The following is a 19,415-nucleotide window of genomic DNA, read 5'->3' as shown; positions in this document are numbered from 1 at the left end:
GGTGAAGATGCTGTGAAGACCAAAGATTGCTGAATGACAATAAAGGATTTAGGATGTTAGGACATTAGGATATCAGGACAACAAAGGATATTATATAAACGTAGTTGATAAAGCAGTAGCAGAATTTGAGAGAATTCACTCCAATTTCGAAAGAAGTTCTGTAGGTAAAGTGCAATCAAATAGCATCACACTACAGAGAAATCCTTAGTGAAAGGAAGAGTTAGTCAATCACTCTAGCAAACATCACTTGTTTTATTTTAAGAAATTGCCACAGCCATCCCAACCTGCCGCAACCCACCACCCTGATCAGCTAGCAGCCATCAACATGTAGGCAAGACCCTCCCCCAGCAAAAAGATTATGACTCCTGAAAGTTCAAATGATGGTTAGTGTTTTTTAGCAATATTTTTAATTAAGGCATATACACTGTTTTTTAGACATAATGCTATTGCACACTTAGCACAATATGGTCTAGGGTAAACATAACTTTTAGAACCACTGGGAAACCAAAAATTTCATTTGACTTACTTTATTGTGATATTTGCTTTATTATGGTGGTGTGAACAGAATCCACAATATCTCTGAGGTATGCCTGTATTCACCCTACTCTTCTAGCTTTCCTTGCCTCCTCATTAGGAAAAAAAAAGGGTTCGAAGGGCACTCTATAGAAGGAAGAGCAGAACTTTTTCCAAAGAAATATTTCATTAAATATTTTTAAACAATAAAGACTTTTTATAAACTAAAGAAATTAATATAAAATAATAAAAACCAAAGAACAATGAAAAGTAAAAGCTAAAGAATAAGCTAAAACAGTTAAAAAATATAAAAACATTAAATATCTAATGAAAGTAAAGTAAATACCAAATACACCAAAAAGTAAAAGTGAAACAAGGCAAAAATACAAATTCCAAAATTTAACACCTCCATGCAGATGGTATGAGGTGGTACAAACAGGTAGCAGGCCTTCGTTGGGTCAATTTGCTGATTACAGATACCAGAAGTATAAAAAAGTCTTTAGTCTTTCCCTTAGTCGCAGAAGATTCAACACTCTGTCCTTCTGCATTAAAAATATCTGTGTGGGAGGAAGATATCTCCTAAAGAGCACTGAGCTCTAGCTTAGTCATCTCTTCCAACGCTAAATCAAGCAAAAGCCACCCATCATCTACTGTCTTCAACCCTACCTTTTAAATGCAGTTTTAACTTAGAATAAGTACTGTCAAGTCCCTTATTAACAACATATAAATAATTTTTGTGTTTTGACCAAATTAAATTCAGCCATATCTAAAAAGGTAAAATTCTAGGGGTGCCTGGGTGACTCAGTTGGTTAAGCATCTGCCTTGGGCTCAGGTCATGATCCCAGGGTCCTGGGATGGAGCCCTGCATCAGGCTCCCTGCTCAGCGGTAAGTCTGCTTCTCCCTCTCCCACTCCCCCTGCTTGTGTTCCTGCTCTCGCTAGATCTCTCTCTGTCAAATAAATAAATAAAAATCTTAAAAAAAAAAAAAAAGGCAAAATTCTAGTCATATTTAAAAGTATGTTTTAAAGAAAATATAAATTGTATATATTAAATCTGTCATACATATTAAATATAATAGAAATCACACACTTTCAAAGAATTAAAATACCATAAAAATATAAACTATAAACCATGCTAAATATAATTTAGTCTTACTATGATGATTTAGAAGGCAATTCAGAAGTATTCAGTAATTTCATTTTCAATACCTTGACCACCATTTGGAGTATCTCACAAGTAAGAAAGTAGTATACAATACAAGGTTTAAAGTAGAAATTTTGATATGAGGGCCATCTCTCTTCTTTCCATATCCATCTATAAAAAAAAATTATCATTGCCAATCTGGATAATACCTGAGGGAAATGAGTCAAAAAAATTGCCAAAAGATCTTATAAATTCCCAAATCAAGTAAACCATAAGTAAATGGATTTCATAATGGCTTTATAAAGAATTTTGGATAGCCACATCAGCCTTCAAAGGCCAAATTCAGGACAAAGACACATACAAAGTATTAAAGATTCATTTATATTTCAACTACTAAGCCAAAAATGAAGTAAATATTTACAAATGAAAACTCTGAATTCCAGTATTTCCACTTTTTAAAGTAAACATTGTCATTGACAAACACAACAGTAACCATTAAGAACTTGGAAACTAGTATTTTTGTACATAAAAATTCTCAGCTTACTATTTTCTTCAATAACACGTCTAAACCCAGACACAGCGAATACTACCAACATATAAGCTTGATGAAATTGTGTTGCCCTTATTGTCAATAATTATTCTGCAGATATTCATTACCAAAATCTACAACTTCAAATTTTTATAACAAAACTACAACTTCAAAATTTAGTTCTCACATTCTCTGTAGAAATAAGGACAAAATGACAAAATAAAGAGATAACACATTATTCCCTCAAAATCAAATAATTAATTGCTTATAAGTATTAAAACACTATTTTAGCTTATATAAAAGAGTAACAGTGACCAAGACCTTGAAAAAAATTCCCCAAATATTAAACAACTTCCTCTTCCAAGAAAAAAAAAAAATACCAACTTCTTCTTCCAAATATCATATCCAAAATACACTGGAATCTCAAAAAAAAAAAAAAAAAAGCCATTTAAGAATCCTTTCTGAACCACTTATGAAATAAACAGAAGTTTATTTCATAGCAACTATACTTGAAATGCACAGACCCTGAGAACATACAGTGCTCTAGTGTATTAAAACACACCTGAACTTATTTGGGTTTCATTTCAACCAATGTTTTCTATACAAATTCATAAGTTATTTCAAATAATCTCTTATCAAAACTAAAAAGAAGGCAAATTTTACAATCACTCAGGTGACAACATTTTAAAGGACAGTTTAATTTTAATTAATGATAAATTTGAATACTACACACATCCTTATGCTTGGTGCATTTCTGCTACCATACTAAGACAAATTATTTTTGAAATGACTAATTTCTGGACACTTACACATTTGCAAAAGACCATCAGATGTACTAAACTGATAGCTCTATACTTTATTTTCAGATTGAAATGATAAATAAGAAGGAACTGAAAGAGGAAAAGGCTCTATCTGATCTTCACCAGTTCTGCCCACTAAGCTACACAGTTTGTGGTTTATCAACACAGTTCTGTTTTTTAAAAAATGTTTTAAATACAGCATCTATTGCTTGTGATATAAAAATGTACAGCCTTTCAACATTGTTTTACATTAAAGGTTTTTTTAAGATTTATGAAATCTAAAATAGGTATTAAAAATACAGCACAACCTTTTACTAATTTTACTTCAATAACAGAGTAAAACTTAACAAGTACTTATTGAATATCATCCATATGGAAGATCCATATGGTAGATTTTCTGAAAATCTACAAGAGATCCAAAGAGGTACTTGTCCTCAAAAACCTAAAATCCAGTGGTTGGCATACGTCAGGGTGATAAAAGATCAAGTTCAAGACAGAATATAACTGCCACAAGACAGATACCAAAAAGGATTATTACTCAGCAACTTCTTTTTAAATCTTTCACTTCCGTAGCTTCACTTTTACAAATTTCATCTGTTCAACAGTTGTTATACTTTTACAGAAAAAATGAATTTAACAGTAATTATTAAAGTCTCAATACCCTTTTCTTTAAAAGCCATTTCAGTACCTTGAAAATAGTGCTTCGACAACTCAGTAAGTCACTAAACACACACACCTTAGGTCAGACGCTATTTTAGGCTCTGAGCAAACAAAATCAAACCCGATCAACCCCCTGCCAGGGCAGATTACACTGAAGTAGAGAGTGCTTCTTAATCATCTTCATTAGATATAAATGTTTATACTAAAAGCAATATATTCTTTACTCTTAGTTATTCACACCAGATTTTAAATATGAAGTAAAACTCCAACCAACTTCAGAGAAAGATAACAGTCTGGTACCCAACTGAGAGCTGACAAGACAGTATCTCATTGTCTCTCCCTCCATCACCTCAAGACTATCCCTGACTCTCCCCTCTCTACCCTCTCTCCCACACCCCCCCATGCCCCCCTCAAAGAGCTGAGTTAGGTGCCCTCTTCAGACTCAGTGCCACACACTGCAACCTCTCAAACAGCCCTTCCTACACTATCACAATCACTGATTTAGAACGCCGAGAACGTCATCTTTTTAGCTGCTTTTCATCTGTGCTTGACACTCAGAAACATTCGGTGAATGCACGACAGAGGGCTGAATATCTTCTTATATAAAAGAGTAACAGTGACCAAGACCTTGAAAAAAATTCCCCAAATATTAAACAACTTCCTCTTCCAAGAAAAAAAAATACCAACTTCCTCTTCCAAGTGTTTATGTTCTTCTTCCCATTGTCACTTTTTGATGTCTACTAAAAATTAGTATCACAATAACTCTGGTCAAGCCTAGAATTAGCCAGGGATTTCCTAAATGGGTGGCTTTCAAAAATTGCTGAGAAAAATTTCAATGCTATTAGAAAAGGATGACTACTGTATTTTACAGGCAGCACAGTGTAATGGTTGAATTTCGGCTCTAAAATCAGAAAAACAGGTTCAAAGACCAATCCCACCTCTTAGAGCTGTGTGACCCGAGCAAGCTACTTAACTTTCCTGTGCTTCCACTTCCTCGTCTTTATGAAAAGGTTTATAACCCCTACTGCATATGGTTATCATGAAGATAAATTGGAAACATAAGCTCTGAGCACATTTACTGACGTATAGTAAATACTAAATAGTAATTTTTATTTCTATTTCTGTAAAACATTTAACTGGAAGCTGAATCAGAAAAAATAAATCAACAAATAAGGCTTTAAACCATAATGCTTTAGCTTTATTAATTGAAAACTTATAAACAAACAAAAAATATCTTAATGGAATTCACTGAATACTTAAATACACATTTATTAAAGCTGTTAATCACAAACTACAAATGGAGTGTCAATACAGATGGGGGCGGGGAAGAAATGGTAAAAACCTAACTAGAAACTGACAGAGATACATTTGATCTTTAGTTCAGAAATCTTTCCACTATAGCAAACTGCATCTTTTTAATTAATTCAACTTTACAAGGCTTTCTTTAAAATTAAAATGCTCCCTTGAGGGCTATCAGTTGTTCACACCTCACTGTGAATTACTTTAATCAGATAAATGCATTAAGTACCACCACCTACTTAAGAAATTGTTATTTGAAGAATAGTGAGAAGAGGGGTAGCTTTAAAACTAGTGTGCCTGGCGTGGAGAAGGCCTGTTTCATGCTCATAGTGAGCATCTTTATGCAGTCACGGGACAGCGTGAGGACAATGGCATCTGCAGGGTGACAGCAAAGGGGCTGCGGGAATTCTAAGGTCCATCAAAGCCAATTCCTCTCTACTAGGTGGTACTAGGTGCCCTTTAAGGAAACTTCCAGTTCTATTATTCCACTGTTCTCTTCTGCAATGTGCCCTAAGACTGCATGTGGTACCAACTTCCTAAACACCTCTAAAAAAATCAATTGAGGAGCACTTTTGGCAAGTTCCCACCAAGGAAAAATGACTGAACCACCATAGAAACATGAAACAAGACACCCTTTCCTACAAATAAAATTAAATCACTATCTGGAGTAAATCAACTTATCCTTAATTTATATAAACTAAGAGTCTATGTCCAAAACAAATACAACAACAGGAAAACCATTCAACTTAACAATATAGGAAGACCACAGTGTTTCAGGAGTTTCTCAAAGCTATCTCTAATGCTTTCTGGCTCAAGTAAAAAAAATCTTTTAAAAAATCTTCAAGGGGCACCTGGGTGGCTCAGTCATTAAGCGTCTGCCTTCGGCTCAGGTCACGATCCTGGGGTCCTGGGATCGAGCCCCGCATCGGGCTCCCTGCTCAGTGGGAAGCCTGCTTCTCCCACTCCCCCTGCTTGTGTTCCCTCTCTTCCTGTGTCTCTGTCAAATAAATAAATAAAATCTTTAAAAAAAAAAACTTCAAGTAAAAAATCTCTTCTAGTTTGTATAATACTACTTTAGCATAAGCTGAAGAGTTTGAAAGTGGAAAAAATTTCTGAATGTTAAATATTTTAAAAAGTATTTCCAGGGAAGAAAGATTCTTTTAGCATTGATTGAGAACATACTTCACACTTAACGCCTTTGATTTTCATTGTTATTTTAAATAAAACTATGGCTGCCTGCGTAAAGTACCCCAAAAATGCCAATTGCTAATATTGTATATATGCTTTAAAATGTACATTTTAAAAGGTAAATTATTGTCCTCTACCTTGCCAATCAAAAATAAAAATTTGGAGGGAAAGAAAAAGGGATATTACTTGAGCATAAGAAAATCCTCCAAATGAGAGAATATTATCAAAAGAATATCAGGAACATATTACCTTGAAGGTCAAGGAAACAAGAAGGTTCCAAGGGAAAAAACCTGAACAAACTTGTGGCACTGTGGCCGCCCAGCAGAGCCCGAGCACCAGTCCCACAGCACACCACAGCAGCAGAGAACGGCAGCGGAGGCTCCACCAGCCACAGGGCACGGCGGGAACCAGCAACATTAAAAATCAAGAAGTGACCTTGGTTAGCCTGGTGATGGGTATTAAAGAGGGCATGTACTGAATGGAGCACTGGGTGTTATACGCAAACAATGAATCATGGAACACTACATCAAAAACTAATGATGTATGGTGATTAAAATAATAATAAAAAATAAAAAAAAAAGAAGTGACCTTGGATTAAAGCAGCAAAACCAAAGAACATGTGAACAAATAAAAATACCTACTGAGACAAGTCATAATCAAACTATTACAATATAAACTCTGCAGCATCTGTATCAAAGTATTCATCAACAAACACTGGACGTTGACATTTGATTTGCAGGCAGCTGTGTCAGGGAGCACATAATGTTCCAAAGTCAAATACAAAAGTACAGCTCTTCTTAGCTATCTTCTTTATAAAATCAAAAATGATGTATCTCAAAGGTATGGTTCTAAAGAACCACATTAAGTTTTATTCCCGGTTAGCAAGTATGAGAAAATAGAAGTTTCACTTTCTTCAACAATCTACGATATAAAGCTAATACTTTCAGTAACGATGACTCCAATTTATCCACTTGTATCTAGATTGAGAGGGACTCAGAAAGAGCTCAGCAAGGAACACACAGCTAGAGCAAAAACATCGTAACCGTATTTGACCCACAGATTGTTCTTCCATGTTGGGCAGTATGAAAAGTCTCCTACACCACTTTATTGTATGTATGATTCATCAGTTCTACTTTCTAAATGTTAAGTTTTTTATTGGGTTTTTGGTATGTGTGGATGGGTACAAATGGGTTTTAAGGTGGACTCCAAAACATACATACATAGCAACTGTCCCAATAAATCTTGTGATGTGAGAAGACAGCAAGCAGATGTGGGTCCTGAATGGGAAGAGCTTAAGCACAGAGTATCCCTAAACAAGCCCACTGGTCCAAGATAGATGTGGTCATATATATTTCTATTGTCCCTGCTCCTGTCATATCAGCGCACACTTCAGATAGCTTCTACAACAAGCAGCTCTCAGTGAATTAATCTGATCGTTTATTTGACCAGTGGTTGGCACTATGCTTGGTCCAATTTCTTTTATTCATTCTGTAAATATTCATTAAACATGCCAGATACCATGCTAAGCTTTTCTCTAAGGAAACAAATTAATAAGTCATGGCCCATTTCTCAAAGAGTTTATTTTAAGCAGGGCAAAAGACACTTAGACCTAGCTATATGTCGGTATATTACTATATTAGACACATCTACAAGAACAGTTAAGTGCTAAAATATAGGGAGAAGCAAAATGCTAGAGATTCTGTGTAAACAGTATCCCTAGAGACAAAAACTATCAAATGCAAAAGCAAGCCTAGAAATACCCTTTCTTGTGCAGGGCATGAGGGATACTGACTAAGTTAGTATTCTTTGGCCTCAAGTTCTGATTTAAGAAAAAAGTAAGAGGCAGTTAAACTATTAACATAGCTAAAGATCAGAAAGGTGGATAACTTGATCCTGGGTTGGATGAGTTTATAAAAGTGGAAAGTCAGTAGCAAAGGAGGATTTGTTCCTAAGAGAAATTTTTCTACCTAAAGAGACAAGATAAAGAAAACAAGACCTAATAAAGCTGTATTGAAAACTACAAATAAATAGCTAGGACTACTAGATCAAGGGTTCACTAAACAAAGAGACTTAAATCCTAAAAAAGAGTAGTGAGTGGGGAAGGGGGATATCCTGAGCCAGCATCAATAACACAAGGAAAGGGGCGCCTGGGTGGCTCAGTTGGTTAAGCAACTGCCTTCGGCTCAGGTCATGATCCTGGAGTCCAGGGATCGAGTCCCGCATCGGGCTCCCTGCTCAGCGGGGAGTCTGCTTCTCCCTCTGGCCCTCCCCCCTCTCATGTGCTCTCTCACTCTCTCTCATTCTCTCTCTCAAATAAATAAATAAAATCTTTAAAAAAAAAAATAACACAAGGAAAAAGTTCAGTAATTTTTTTATGTGGAATTACCCTTGATTCATTCATTTCAGGGAGAACACTGTATTCCTGTTTAAAAATAGATATACCTGCACCACATGTAGTTTAAACTCTACTATTTCCTCACAGGGTAATAATGCAGCCTCTATCGAGCTGATTCGAGATCACTACACAATGAGAGGCAATAGAGCAGATTTTTTAAATTAGATTAAATCTATTAAAAAGCAATAGATTAAAATACAGACTCTGGAGCCAGACTACTTGGCCAAGTTTCTTCATTTCCCTGTGCTTCAGTTTCTTCACGCGCAAATGAAGACAGACGTTTGGTACGCCGCAGGATGGTGTGAGAGGTGAACAGTTGGTCCGCGAACACCAGCTAGAAGGAGGCACAGCACAGAGCGCTATGGCCGCGTTAGCATGGTGTGGCCGCCACCAACGCCCCTGTCACCCGCACTGCCGCCACGTGACGTAAGCGATCAACAAAATACAAGAGAGAAAGCTAGAGCACCAAAGCCACTGCCTGAAAGACAGACCCCAAGAGGAGGCATCAGCAACCCTGTACCGAGGAAGGCTTACTTTTCAGTTCCCTGAAGCCCTGAACCACTCTGGGGAACGCAGGGGCAGTGTGGTAACAGTAACTTTGCTGCTGGAACTGAGGACAGGCCATCACTGCTGGCTCTACTTCACTGACTGCTGGCAAGCATGGAGGAGTGACAACAGCAAGTCCCTTGGAAATCTACCAGGAAGAGTATTAAGATCTAAGTGTTGGCACTTCACTCTTGGATAGTTGCAGCAGAAGTTATTAGGGAAGTTGTCCCACCAGGGAGACATCCGTGAAAATATGGGCCAACCAGTCTGTGAGACATCATCAGAACCAGTTCTACTAACCCTAGGGAACACGATAGGGAAACACAACCAACCACCCTCACGGCAATTTTTTTTTTTTAAGATTTTTATTTATTTATTTGAGAGAGAGAGAGCTCATGAGAGGGGGGAGGGTCAGAGGGAGAAGCAGACTCCCTGTTGAGCAGGAAGCCCAATGTGGGACTGGATCCCGGGACTCCAGGATCATGACCTGAGCCGAAGGCAGGCGCTTAACCAACTGAGCCACCCAGGCGCCCTCATGGCAATTTTTTTAACTTGTGGGACCCTCCATATGAAACTATTTCCCAGTGTTCTAAAATGTGCTGTTTTCAAAAAACCAATGTAATGCCTTTGAAACAAGTTCAAATAGCCATAGGTCAAATGAAGATCACCCCTTTACCAGAGCTAGCTATATTAAATTATATTTCAACAACTAATACCATTTCAAAACACCAACTAAAACTTAGTTAAATAATAATTTCTCTCTGAAGATATTTATGAAGTAAGCTACACAAGACAAATGAAAGAATTTAGAACCTCTCTATTAGAAAGTGAACAAGAGAAACACATCAAATATCGTAATGTAGTATCATCAATCTTAGCATAAACCACATTTATCCTGAGCATGGTATTTTCTATTGGATCAAACAGACAGTCTTCAAAAAATAAACCAATAGGGGCACCTGGGTGGCTCAGTCGGTTAAGTGTCTGCTTTGGGCTCAGGTCATGATCTCGGGGTCCTGGGGTCAAGCCCTCTCCCTCTGCCCCACCCTCCCCGCTCATGTGTGCGCTCTCTCAAATAAAATCTAAAAAAATTAAACTAATATTCTGAGAAATGTAGAGAACATTTTCATTTACTTCCCAACATCTATTCCTTGCCAGTTGTTTATTAATAATCAATCATAATAATCTTGCCATTCACCCCTCTACCACTACCCTACCAATGATTATTTTAGGAATGTTTAAGCCCATGCCAACTTAGGCCACTGGATCCAATGTTCTGGAAGATTCTGGAGAAAGATATTTTCTAGCTCTAAGCAGAGTGCCATGAAAAGCCAGTGTCTGTCACCCCCAAGGTCATAAAAGAGAAAGTAGAGTTCTAACTTCACTGCCATCCTAGAACCACAAGGAATCTAAATCTTCCAACGACACCAGTTACTATGAGTGGCAGAGCTGTGATGCAGAAAGAACCTGGATCTTTGATGACCTACTTCTAGACCTCCTCTTATAAAAACTATTAAGTTCCCTCATTACTTAAATTGGTTTTATATTTGTGCCCCCCAAACACCCTAATTTACACATTGTTTTCCAGGTTTATTACTATATAAGAATGTCATCCATGTTCATTTGAATGTTAGCAAAAACAAAAAACTATCCTACTTTAAACAAACTGATACACATATCAGACTCATTAAAATAAAAAGGTTTCATTGACAGTTAAATAGGAGTATTCCAATAACTCTCTTTAATAATTTCTGGACTGTTTCCTTTAATATTTATCAATAAAGTAGAAAATTAATAAAAACATTTAGAAACATCAAACTCTCAATTTGACATAAAATTTAAAGCTCAAAAAGGTATAACTTGTTAGACCCTAAAATATTAGTCATATTTATACTATTTAAGTCACAACGAAAAGAAGAAAAGTTGTTTATGCTTTTATATAGTTGACTTTAGCTTTATTAAAAATCTTTAGAATTTGCTGCCCGTGAGTCATATTAATGGAATACATGGGTAGAATGGATTAATTGCAACCTATAAAGAGGCTGAAGTGTTTAACCATTTGTTATATTCCCAACTTCACCATGCTGGATAAACTACTAAAATACACATGAAGATGTTTCTAATGAGTAGTAATTTAAACAATAACAACCGCAAAAAGGCAAGAAAGGAATAAAAGGACACAAGCAGAAGATAAAAACTGGAATAACTAGTTCCTAAAAATGGAAAAGGGCAAAGGGAGGAAGGAAGGAGTAAAACACTCAGAATTCTTTATGGATAGGTGCCAATCTGACACATGTACAGATCGTGTGTTATATAAGGTAGATCGATGCTTATACCAAAATCGCTTTAGCATGCATTTAAAATTAGAGAAATTGTGTTTTCTAAAGGAATTTAGCTTGTTTTACAAACACATCAGGTAAGCATTAATTCACCCACCTTCACTAATGTTATGGTATAGGTATTCTGAAGAATTATTCATACCATAAATACACAAAAGAATAGATTTAAATTGGAGCTGAAAAAATTTGAGTCTTCAAAGAGAAGCTGGTTGTTCCTGGAAAGAATGTAAATAGACCACCTTTAACACAGATAGGACAACAAAAGATAACCTTTTTAATTGGAAAAGGCTCCCTACAACCTAGGATCACTCCCTGCCTGGGGACAAACCTGCTCACAGCTATAGTTCAAACAGGCCAAAAAAAAAGCAGGCAGGGCTGGTGGAGTCAGGAACATGTGTGACTTCCTACCTAAAATTAGCCATGCCCATTTCACCACAAGCTGGGTTGGGCTCCTCTATTTTAAGGTGTGCAGCTCCAGATTGCTTAAGAGCATATAATTGCTGGCCAGTTTCTGGAGTTAAGCGTGTCAGCAGACTTTCCACCAAGTCTTTAGAATGGACATCTTTGTCTCCACAAAATCCCACACTTAATCGCCAAGTTATCTAGCATCTAAGTACATGGCAAGTGAAATCACACACTGGAAATATCCATGAAAACATATCACACAAGGACACATCAAAAAGGAAATAAGCAAAAAGAGACAGCCCTTATTCCTTTCCACTACACGTCCCCCTGATGCACACATATTATATATGACAAAAATAGGGGGGGAAACTGACAAAAGTGTCCTCGTCTTTGCAGGAAATTATATAGAACTGACAGTTGAAACCCTTCCAAAGTAATGTCACACCATTATTTACCTCCCTCTGAAAGTGCTTTGCTACTGGAGTAAATCCAACAGAAGGGGCTCTTCAGTCTGTATTCTGCATTCCGGAAACATTAGAAGGGAATTGGTGTGGCTTCATTGTACCAGCAAGAGATTTTCACTAATGTTTAAAAAAGGAACTAAGTTTTCAAAGACAAATGAAAGAAAATGAAAAGGTGTTCATTACCGCCAAAACGATCGATCACTCTATCAACAAATGATAAAGCTGAGTTCTAAGTTATATGGCCTTAATGTACACCTGAAATTTAAGCTGCACAGATAACATTCATGGTTTCTACAATCTCATGGCAAAAACCTAACATCTACTTTACTAACAGCACCTTGAGACACTAGATGCAGAATATACATTTAGTACCATTATTATCCTGATACTATCATGTTCTAGCAGTCTACAACACTAACACTTGTTTTGATAGACTCAGTTATTTTAAGAATGAACAAAACACACATACCTTCATTTTCAGAGGCATGACATTTCACTTTCAATACCAAGTCAAAGGTTCTTTCTGGATTTTCCCTAAAAGAAAAAGAACTTTATTTATTTCCTGTGACAAATAAGCATCTTTGCAGAGTTTATATTTTCTTAACTCAAAAAACTAATCATCTTCTTGTTACAATGTAATCTATGTAACTATATGAGCACAATGCAGAAATAACAGTTTTTTCCCAGTTCAGTAATGTAAGAGGCTTAGGAGTTCTGAGACCCGGGGCAAACATTTAACCTCTGAGCCTATTTTCTCACCTATAAAGTGCCTTGCTCACTTCAGAGAATAGTTGTGAGTATTATAAATCAACTAATTTATGTGGAAGTACTTTTTAAAAGTATTAAGTGCTTTATAAATGTGAAGCATTGACTTTATCTTATTGAATCAAAATTGGAAAGTCAGTATGCTAAGTATTTCTACCTTTTCCTGCCAACAAAGCCGGCCAGCAGGTTCTCAGGCTTTTTTTTTAAAGGATTTACAGTATAAGTGTAAATGATGAATACCTGGTTCCACCTGCCACATTCTAGACCACCATAAAACAGTTACGATGCTCCTAAATTTGACACTTTGCATATGCTTCTCTTGAAATATAATTATTGCAAAGCATGTTTAAAGTAGCAAACTGTACATAAACTACAAGGCTAAAAAGAACAACAACAAAAACCTTGTTTTACTTCAATTATCTTTAGAGAAATTAGAAAAAGGCATCTACCTTAATACTAGATTTTCCCACCAGGTACAGTAAGATTGCTTTGCTTCATTCAGAAGTTATCCACTTCTTTGTTAATTTCTCACACATTCAACCAATTCATTGGTTTAGTTTCAAAAAGCAAACTGAAATCTACTGAGACACATTTTCTTTAACAGTTTTGTTTTAATCTCCTTCTGCTAGAAGATAAAAGATGAAGCAAAATCTGATACCACAATGTCCACGTGACCAAAGTGTTAATCTATCTGTTATTCCTGCGAAGGAGACCTTAGCGTCTTTGCATATTGGCTGTTTTAAAAATGTACTTCCTTTAATAAAGAATGCCAGTTTTGGCTTCTAAATAAACACTCGTTTTTTCTAAATTTATTACAAGAATCTAGAATCACAGGAAGTGACAAGCTATATAAATTAATTTGCAAATATACATTTCCTCAGCCTTCCAACTAGTAACTTGTTTCAATGGAAATAATATGGATTTAGGTGACCTCCTCCCTCCTAATCCAATTAATGTCAAAAAGTATACTTTTTAAATCACTTACCCTGCCCCCCCCATGTCAAACACTGAAGAAAATAATAATTTTCCCATTTTCCTAATATTTTTTGGAATCTCTTAGGTGTAAAAATTAAATATTGATTCAATTATACTGTGACATTTTACAAGCCTTTCACACTTATACAAATACACATAATATTCCTTATTTTAAACTGGGGGCGTGGTGTGAAGAGGGAGTAAGGGAAGAAGAAATTCTTCGCAAAGTAAGTTTCAGGAAAAAAACAAAACAAAACATAAAACTCATACCTCTAAGACCCAAAACAAAATCACCCCACTTCCTCAAATTGCTTTTTACATAATTAATCTCCTGATGAAAAATATCCATTGATACGGACACATAAAAACACTATCTAATTGGATACCATTTTGCAAGCACCATGCATACACCCAGTGCCTCTGTAAGTAAATACCTATCAGAGGCCACTTTAATTTTATGAGAAAAACTGGAAGAAAACATCTGGGAAACTGGTAACTATGCTTAACTATGCTTAAAAACGAAATGCTTATCTTCACGTTAGGGAAAGACTTTAAATAATAACCGCTTAACCTCAACGCTGTCGCCTCCGGGACACCAGCGAGACACAGACAACCGACAGTCACGTCTGCCACACTCGGGGAGGAACGAGAAACCCACAGCGGGCGGTGGCAGGAGCCGCCAGGCCTCCACCACCGCCTAGAGACGCGGGCGTCGACGCGGCGCTCCCGGCCGCTCCCGGAGGAGCGCCGCCGACGCCGGCGGGCCGGGCAGGCTTTGCGGCCTAGCGCCGTCCCGGCGGCCGGCCGCGCTCGGGGGCCCGGGCCGAAGTCGCCGTCTGGGGGGCCGGCCGCCGCGGGACGCCCCACCTCCCTCCCGCCCGCGGCCCCCACTCACTTGGTCCTGCAGTCCATGGTTACATGTCGCTGTGACGCTGTCCGTCCCGCCCCCGCGCCGGCCTGGAAGCCCACTGCCCCGCGCTGGGAGGGTCGCGCCGCCCCCGCCCCCGCTGGCCGCCCCGCGGGAAGGAGCTACTCACAGCGGCGGCGGCGGCGGGCCCATGTCAGCGGCGCCCCCGGCGCTTCCCCGCCTCCCACCCCACCCCCCAGAGCCTTTTTGTGACAGCAGCAGCAACGGCGGTGGCGCGGCCGCCGCCCCCGTCTTCGCCGGCCGCCGCCCCCGCCGCCTCCGAGGCTGGGGCCTCTCAGTTCCTGCGACCGGGGCCGCCCGCCGCGGCTCCTGCACCGTCTGCAAACCAGGAAGTCGCCGGGAGGGGGAAGGGGCGCGCGGGGGCGCGCCCGCCGGCCTCACCTGGGCCGCGCGGCCCGCGGGCCGGAGCCTGAGGAGAAGGCTGGGCGGGGTCCCCGCGCCCAGAGTGGCCGGCGGGTCGCGGGGAGCGCAAGTGTCTTCGGGGATGGCCCACGTACCGCTGTGCAACTGAGCCAGAAACGCAAGGTGCCCCCTGTGTCCTCGGCCCTGGACCAGCCGACTTCCTTTCTGGGTCCAGTCCAGGCTCCAGGGCTACAAGCCACCCCAAAAGCAAAGTAATTGAAATAGTACCTCGATTTGCAGTCTTTTCCACACCATATGCACACGGAATTGGATCACTAATTAATAGGTATTGTTTGCTAGGACCTTCGTCGTTTGGGGGCGTTTCATTTCGCTTCAGACTGCACTTTCGGAGCTCAGGTTGATGCTCCTGACTCCTGCCTCACTCCGGCTGTGGCCTGGTTACCGCTCTCTGAAATCCAGAGCTGCCCCCCTCCTGATTCAGGAATGTTCAGACATGTGCACCTGCTAAATAGACTTGTCAAGTAGCGTAATGGTAGTGCTCCACTTGCCGGCACATATGGGAGCCAGACGTTCTTACATATACCACAGGACCGCAGAACGCCAAACACTGACTTTGGACACATTCTCCAAGCGGCAGGCCTCGTAGAACTGCAGCCTAGGAAGCTCAGGGAGGGCACAACTGAGGGAAGACGGGCCAGTATAAAAAGCTAAAATTTACAGGGCACTAAAGTCCCTGTTAAGCAGGTTATATGCATTGTCACAGTACTTGCCATAACTCTATGTGATAGATACTCGCATCAGCGTTTTATGGATGAAGAAACAGGCCAAGCTAATCCAGTAGGTGATGGCAGAGCTGGATTTCAGAACAGGTCTGCTTGATGCTGATAATTTCCTTCTACCACGTACTGCCTCTCCACGTTCTGCTGCCTTTTATCTAGAATCTACTGAGAAGAGATGTAGAAAAAGTCTTGATTGTCCAGGACTGGACTCTGACACAGAGATCTTCAGGAGAAGGCTTCTCCCGCCAACATTCCCACACTTGACACATGGCCACAGTGTTTTTCAGCCACATAGGGGTTGCTGCAGACTTTATTCATGCACAAGGTAAGATGATGAGAGGAAACCAAATGTGGTATGAATAGAGTATGAGTCATGAGACATAAAAGTCATACAAGAAGTCTTGGGAATTAAAGAATTCAGAAGCAAAAACCTAACATTAAATTCAGTTACGCAGATCTTAAATGTTCTTGCCAAAGGTAGGTGTTACTTGGTCAAAAAAACGAAATATATTTTGTAGACACAGACCTGATAGTTAAAAATAAGGTCAGGACATAATAGGGAAACAAAAATATTAGATTTAAGCATGATATGTGCTGTCATAGCTTGACTTGGGGTGAGACACTTCAGTTTCTCAGTTCCTACATTTGTAAAATGGGAATTATTACTTGTATATCACATGAGCAATGTGATATTCAAGTTAAAAAGTACTACACATTTGTGTGATCTTTTAGGAAATTATTCTGTGGATTTCAGTTTCACAATTAGGCAGTCTATACCACATAAATTTTTTCCCAAATGAAGCTTTTTTCTACCTAAGAGCTTACCATAGTCCAAAGCCTTGAAAAAAATTCTGTAAACTAAAAACCACTTCTGCTCCAAGTGTTACTAAATTTCTCAAACTTCTCCTTTCATTATAATTAACTCTTTTCCCAAGAAAAGGAACCCTACCTGGGAAGATGCCTACATCAGGAGTATTTGTTAGTGGTAAGAAAATATTAATACAATTGTTTTCCCTCTCCATTTGTTGGGATTTAAGTGACAGTCATACCCCTGCATAATATAAAATGTTATTTTTTTAATCTAAAGTATATGAAGGGAAAACACTGCATATGCGCACACAAAGCAAATCTTTTTAAACCAGCTCTTAGGCTGACCATGATGAGGAGATTTATTTATCTGTTCTGATATTACTGAGTTAAAAGGGATAGGAACACAGAAGGACACAATTTGCATGATTTGTTAAAAATTACTAAAAAAGGAAATTTTTATACACTTATTTTGGTGATATGTTTAATGAAGCCAGTAGTATAATTTTAGCAATGTTCATTTCATATGGAACTTCTGATATGACCGATAGAGAAGTGTGCAAAGGGCGAGCCTTCAAGTTGGTATTATATCTTCACAAGATCATATTTCAGCAATAATATTTCTTATTTGACAATTGATACTAACATTTTTCAGGACCACAGTAGTCAAAGAACATGGTCTATATTGTTGCCAAAGAACATAGTCTATAAACTATTAGTCTTTTTTCAGTGTTTTAAGCTCATTTTAAATTTTTGGCATGTGTTTATAAAGAGTGTGTGTTCAGCAGGTCTTGGGCAAGGTGTTCTAAAATATGTCCTTGATCAGAACTTGCCTATGGTTTTGCCATAGCTTGCTTGCCCCAAATTGCAATTATGTGCTATTCCCAAATAAACCCATTTTTTGCTGGAAAAATAACTGACAGTTTTATTTTTAAGGTTAACATTATTTTGGTGATCAGAAATGGGATCCAGAGAAGACCCTCAGCAACTCTGATGCTGGTGAGCAAACAGATGCCACATAGTCGATTGGGCCCATTGCTTTCTTGCCAACCCTGGAGTTTGAGGGTAAGATTTTTCCTGGATTTAGAGCTCCACTCTCTTTGTGTTTGAGCTCGCCAGGCTTTATTCAGGTTGTATTTTTAAGGCCTATCCTTTCTGAGAGTACTTGTTTGTTCTTTGGTCTTACTCCTTTTTCAGAACCAGATTGTTTCTAGTGGAACTGTGCCTGTTAGAAGTGTGTTGGCCTTGGGCGCCTGGGTGGCTCAGATGGTTAAGCGTCTGCCTTCGGCTCGGGTCCTGATCTCAGGGTCCTGGGATCGAGTCCCGCATCGGCTTCCCTGCTCAGTGCAGGGCCTGCTTCTCCCTCTCCCTCTGCCACTCCCTCTGCTTGTGCTCTTCTGTCTATCTCTCTGTCAAATAAATAAATAAAATCTTAAAAAAAAAAAAAAAAAAGAAGTGTGTTGGCCTTTAATCCAATTCCTTTTCAGAACCCGACTGTTCCTGATGGAACTGTGATGGCCTTCCGTTTGATTCTTTCTGGAACCAGGATGCTCATGTTGAAACTGTGGTGTTAAGGAGTTTTTCTCTTTGCTCTAGAAAAACCTCTATAAAATGGAATCCCACTCATCAAAAATGCTTTGAAAGTAGTGGGTCCACCCACTACTGGGACCCTAGTGGTTTTATGTTTAAAAACTATGGTCCCTCTTCAGTGCATTTCTAACCTAAATGGATCAACTTAACCAAAAGTAATTTAGAACTTCAGTGGCCATGATGGGGAATTTCAACCTCCCCAAACTTAACTTGTTTTTCTTAAAATTAAATTAGAAAGCTGCAGCTCCTAAGAAAAACAAAACAAAACAACAAACAAAGACCTTGATCAAGTATTATGATGGTGTTATTGATATTTTCTATTACTGTGATTGTGCTATTGATATCTTATATAACTGAATTTGCATCTGCTTGGCAATTCATTCATGGGAGAGATGACTTAAAATTTCCTAATATGATGGCAGATTTGTCTATCTTATAGTTCTGTCACTTTTTGCTTTATGTAGTTGGGGTCTGTGTCATCATAAGCAAAGCAGTTTATAATTATTTTATTTGCCTGGCAAATTTATCATTATGTTGTGACTTTCTTTAACTCTAGTAATTCTTTTGCCTTAGCATTTAAATGGCTTTCTTCTGATTAGTATTTGCCTAGTATTGGTATAACTCTTTTCACTCTATTACATTAAAACTTACTAAGTCATTATATTTCAGATTTATCTAACTAGGGTTAATTTTGACTTTTAGTATGGTCTAATAATCTTTGACTCTTAGATCAAACATTTAGATCATTGCATGTTTTATAATTGCTGAAATATTTAAATGTATTTGTCATCTAATGTTGTGCTCCCCATTTGTTTTCTTCTGATCTATGTGTTGGGGTTTTTTTCCCCATTGCCTTCTTTGGGATTATTGACTGTTTTTGTTTTGTTTTGTTTTGTTTTGTTTTAAGATTTTATTTATTTATTTGAG

At 38.5% G+C, this 19,415-nt stretch overlaps 1 protein-coding gene across 1 annotated transcript in view; it reads right to left on the bottom strand.

Annotated features, from left to right (window-relative positions):
* Positions 1-15,039, bottom strand: part of LOC118014243 (DENN domain-containing protein 1B) — a 206,596-nt gene extending 191,557 nt beyond the window's left edge. The window contains exons 1-2 of the mRNA XM_035010393.1: positions 14,917-15,039; positions 12,751-12,815 (exon numbers count right to left, since the gene is read on the bottom strand). Coding sequence (XP_034866284.1) covers positions 12,751-12,815; positions 14,917-14,933 — 82 coding nt within the window. The 5' untranslated portion in view covers positions 14,934-15,039. The remainder of the gene's footprint in view (positions 1-12,750; positions 12,816-14,916) is intronic.
* Positions 15,040-19,415: the final 4,376 nt, after the last annotated feature.

This window comes from Mirounga leonina, unplaced genomic scaffold (genome assembly GCF_011800145.1).
Source record: "Mirounga leonina isolate KUSES-001 unplaced genomic scaffold, KU_Mleo_1.0 Mir_154, whole genome shotgun sequence".
Lineage (NCBI taxonomy): Eukaryota > Metazoa > Chordata > Mammalia > Carnivora > Phocidae > Mirounga > Mirounga leonina.
The sequence above is the reverse complement of the archived record's forward strand: the minus strand, read 5'-3'. Positions and strand labels throughout refer to the sequence as shown.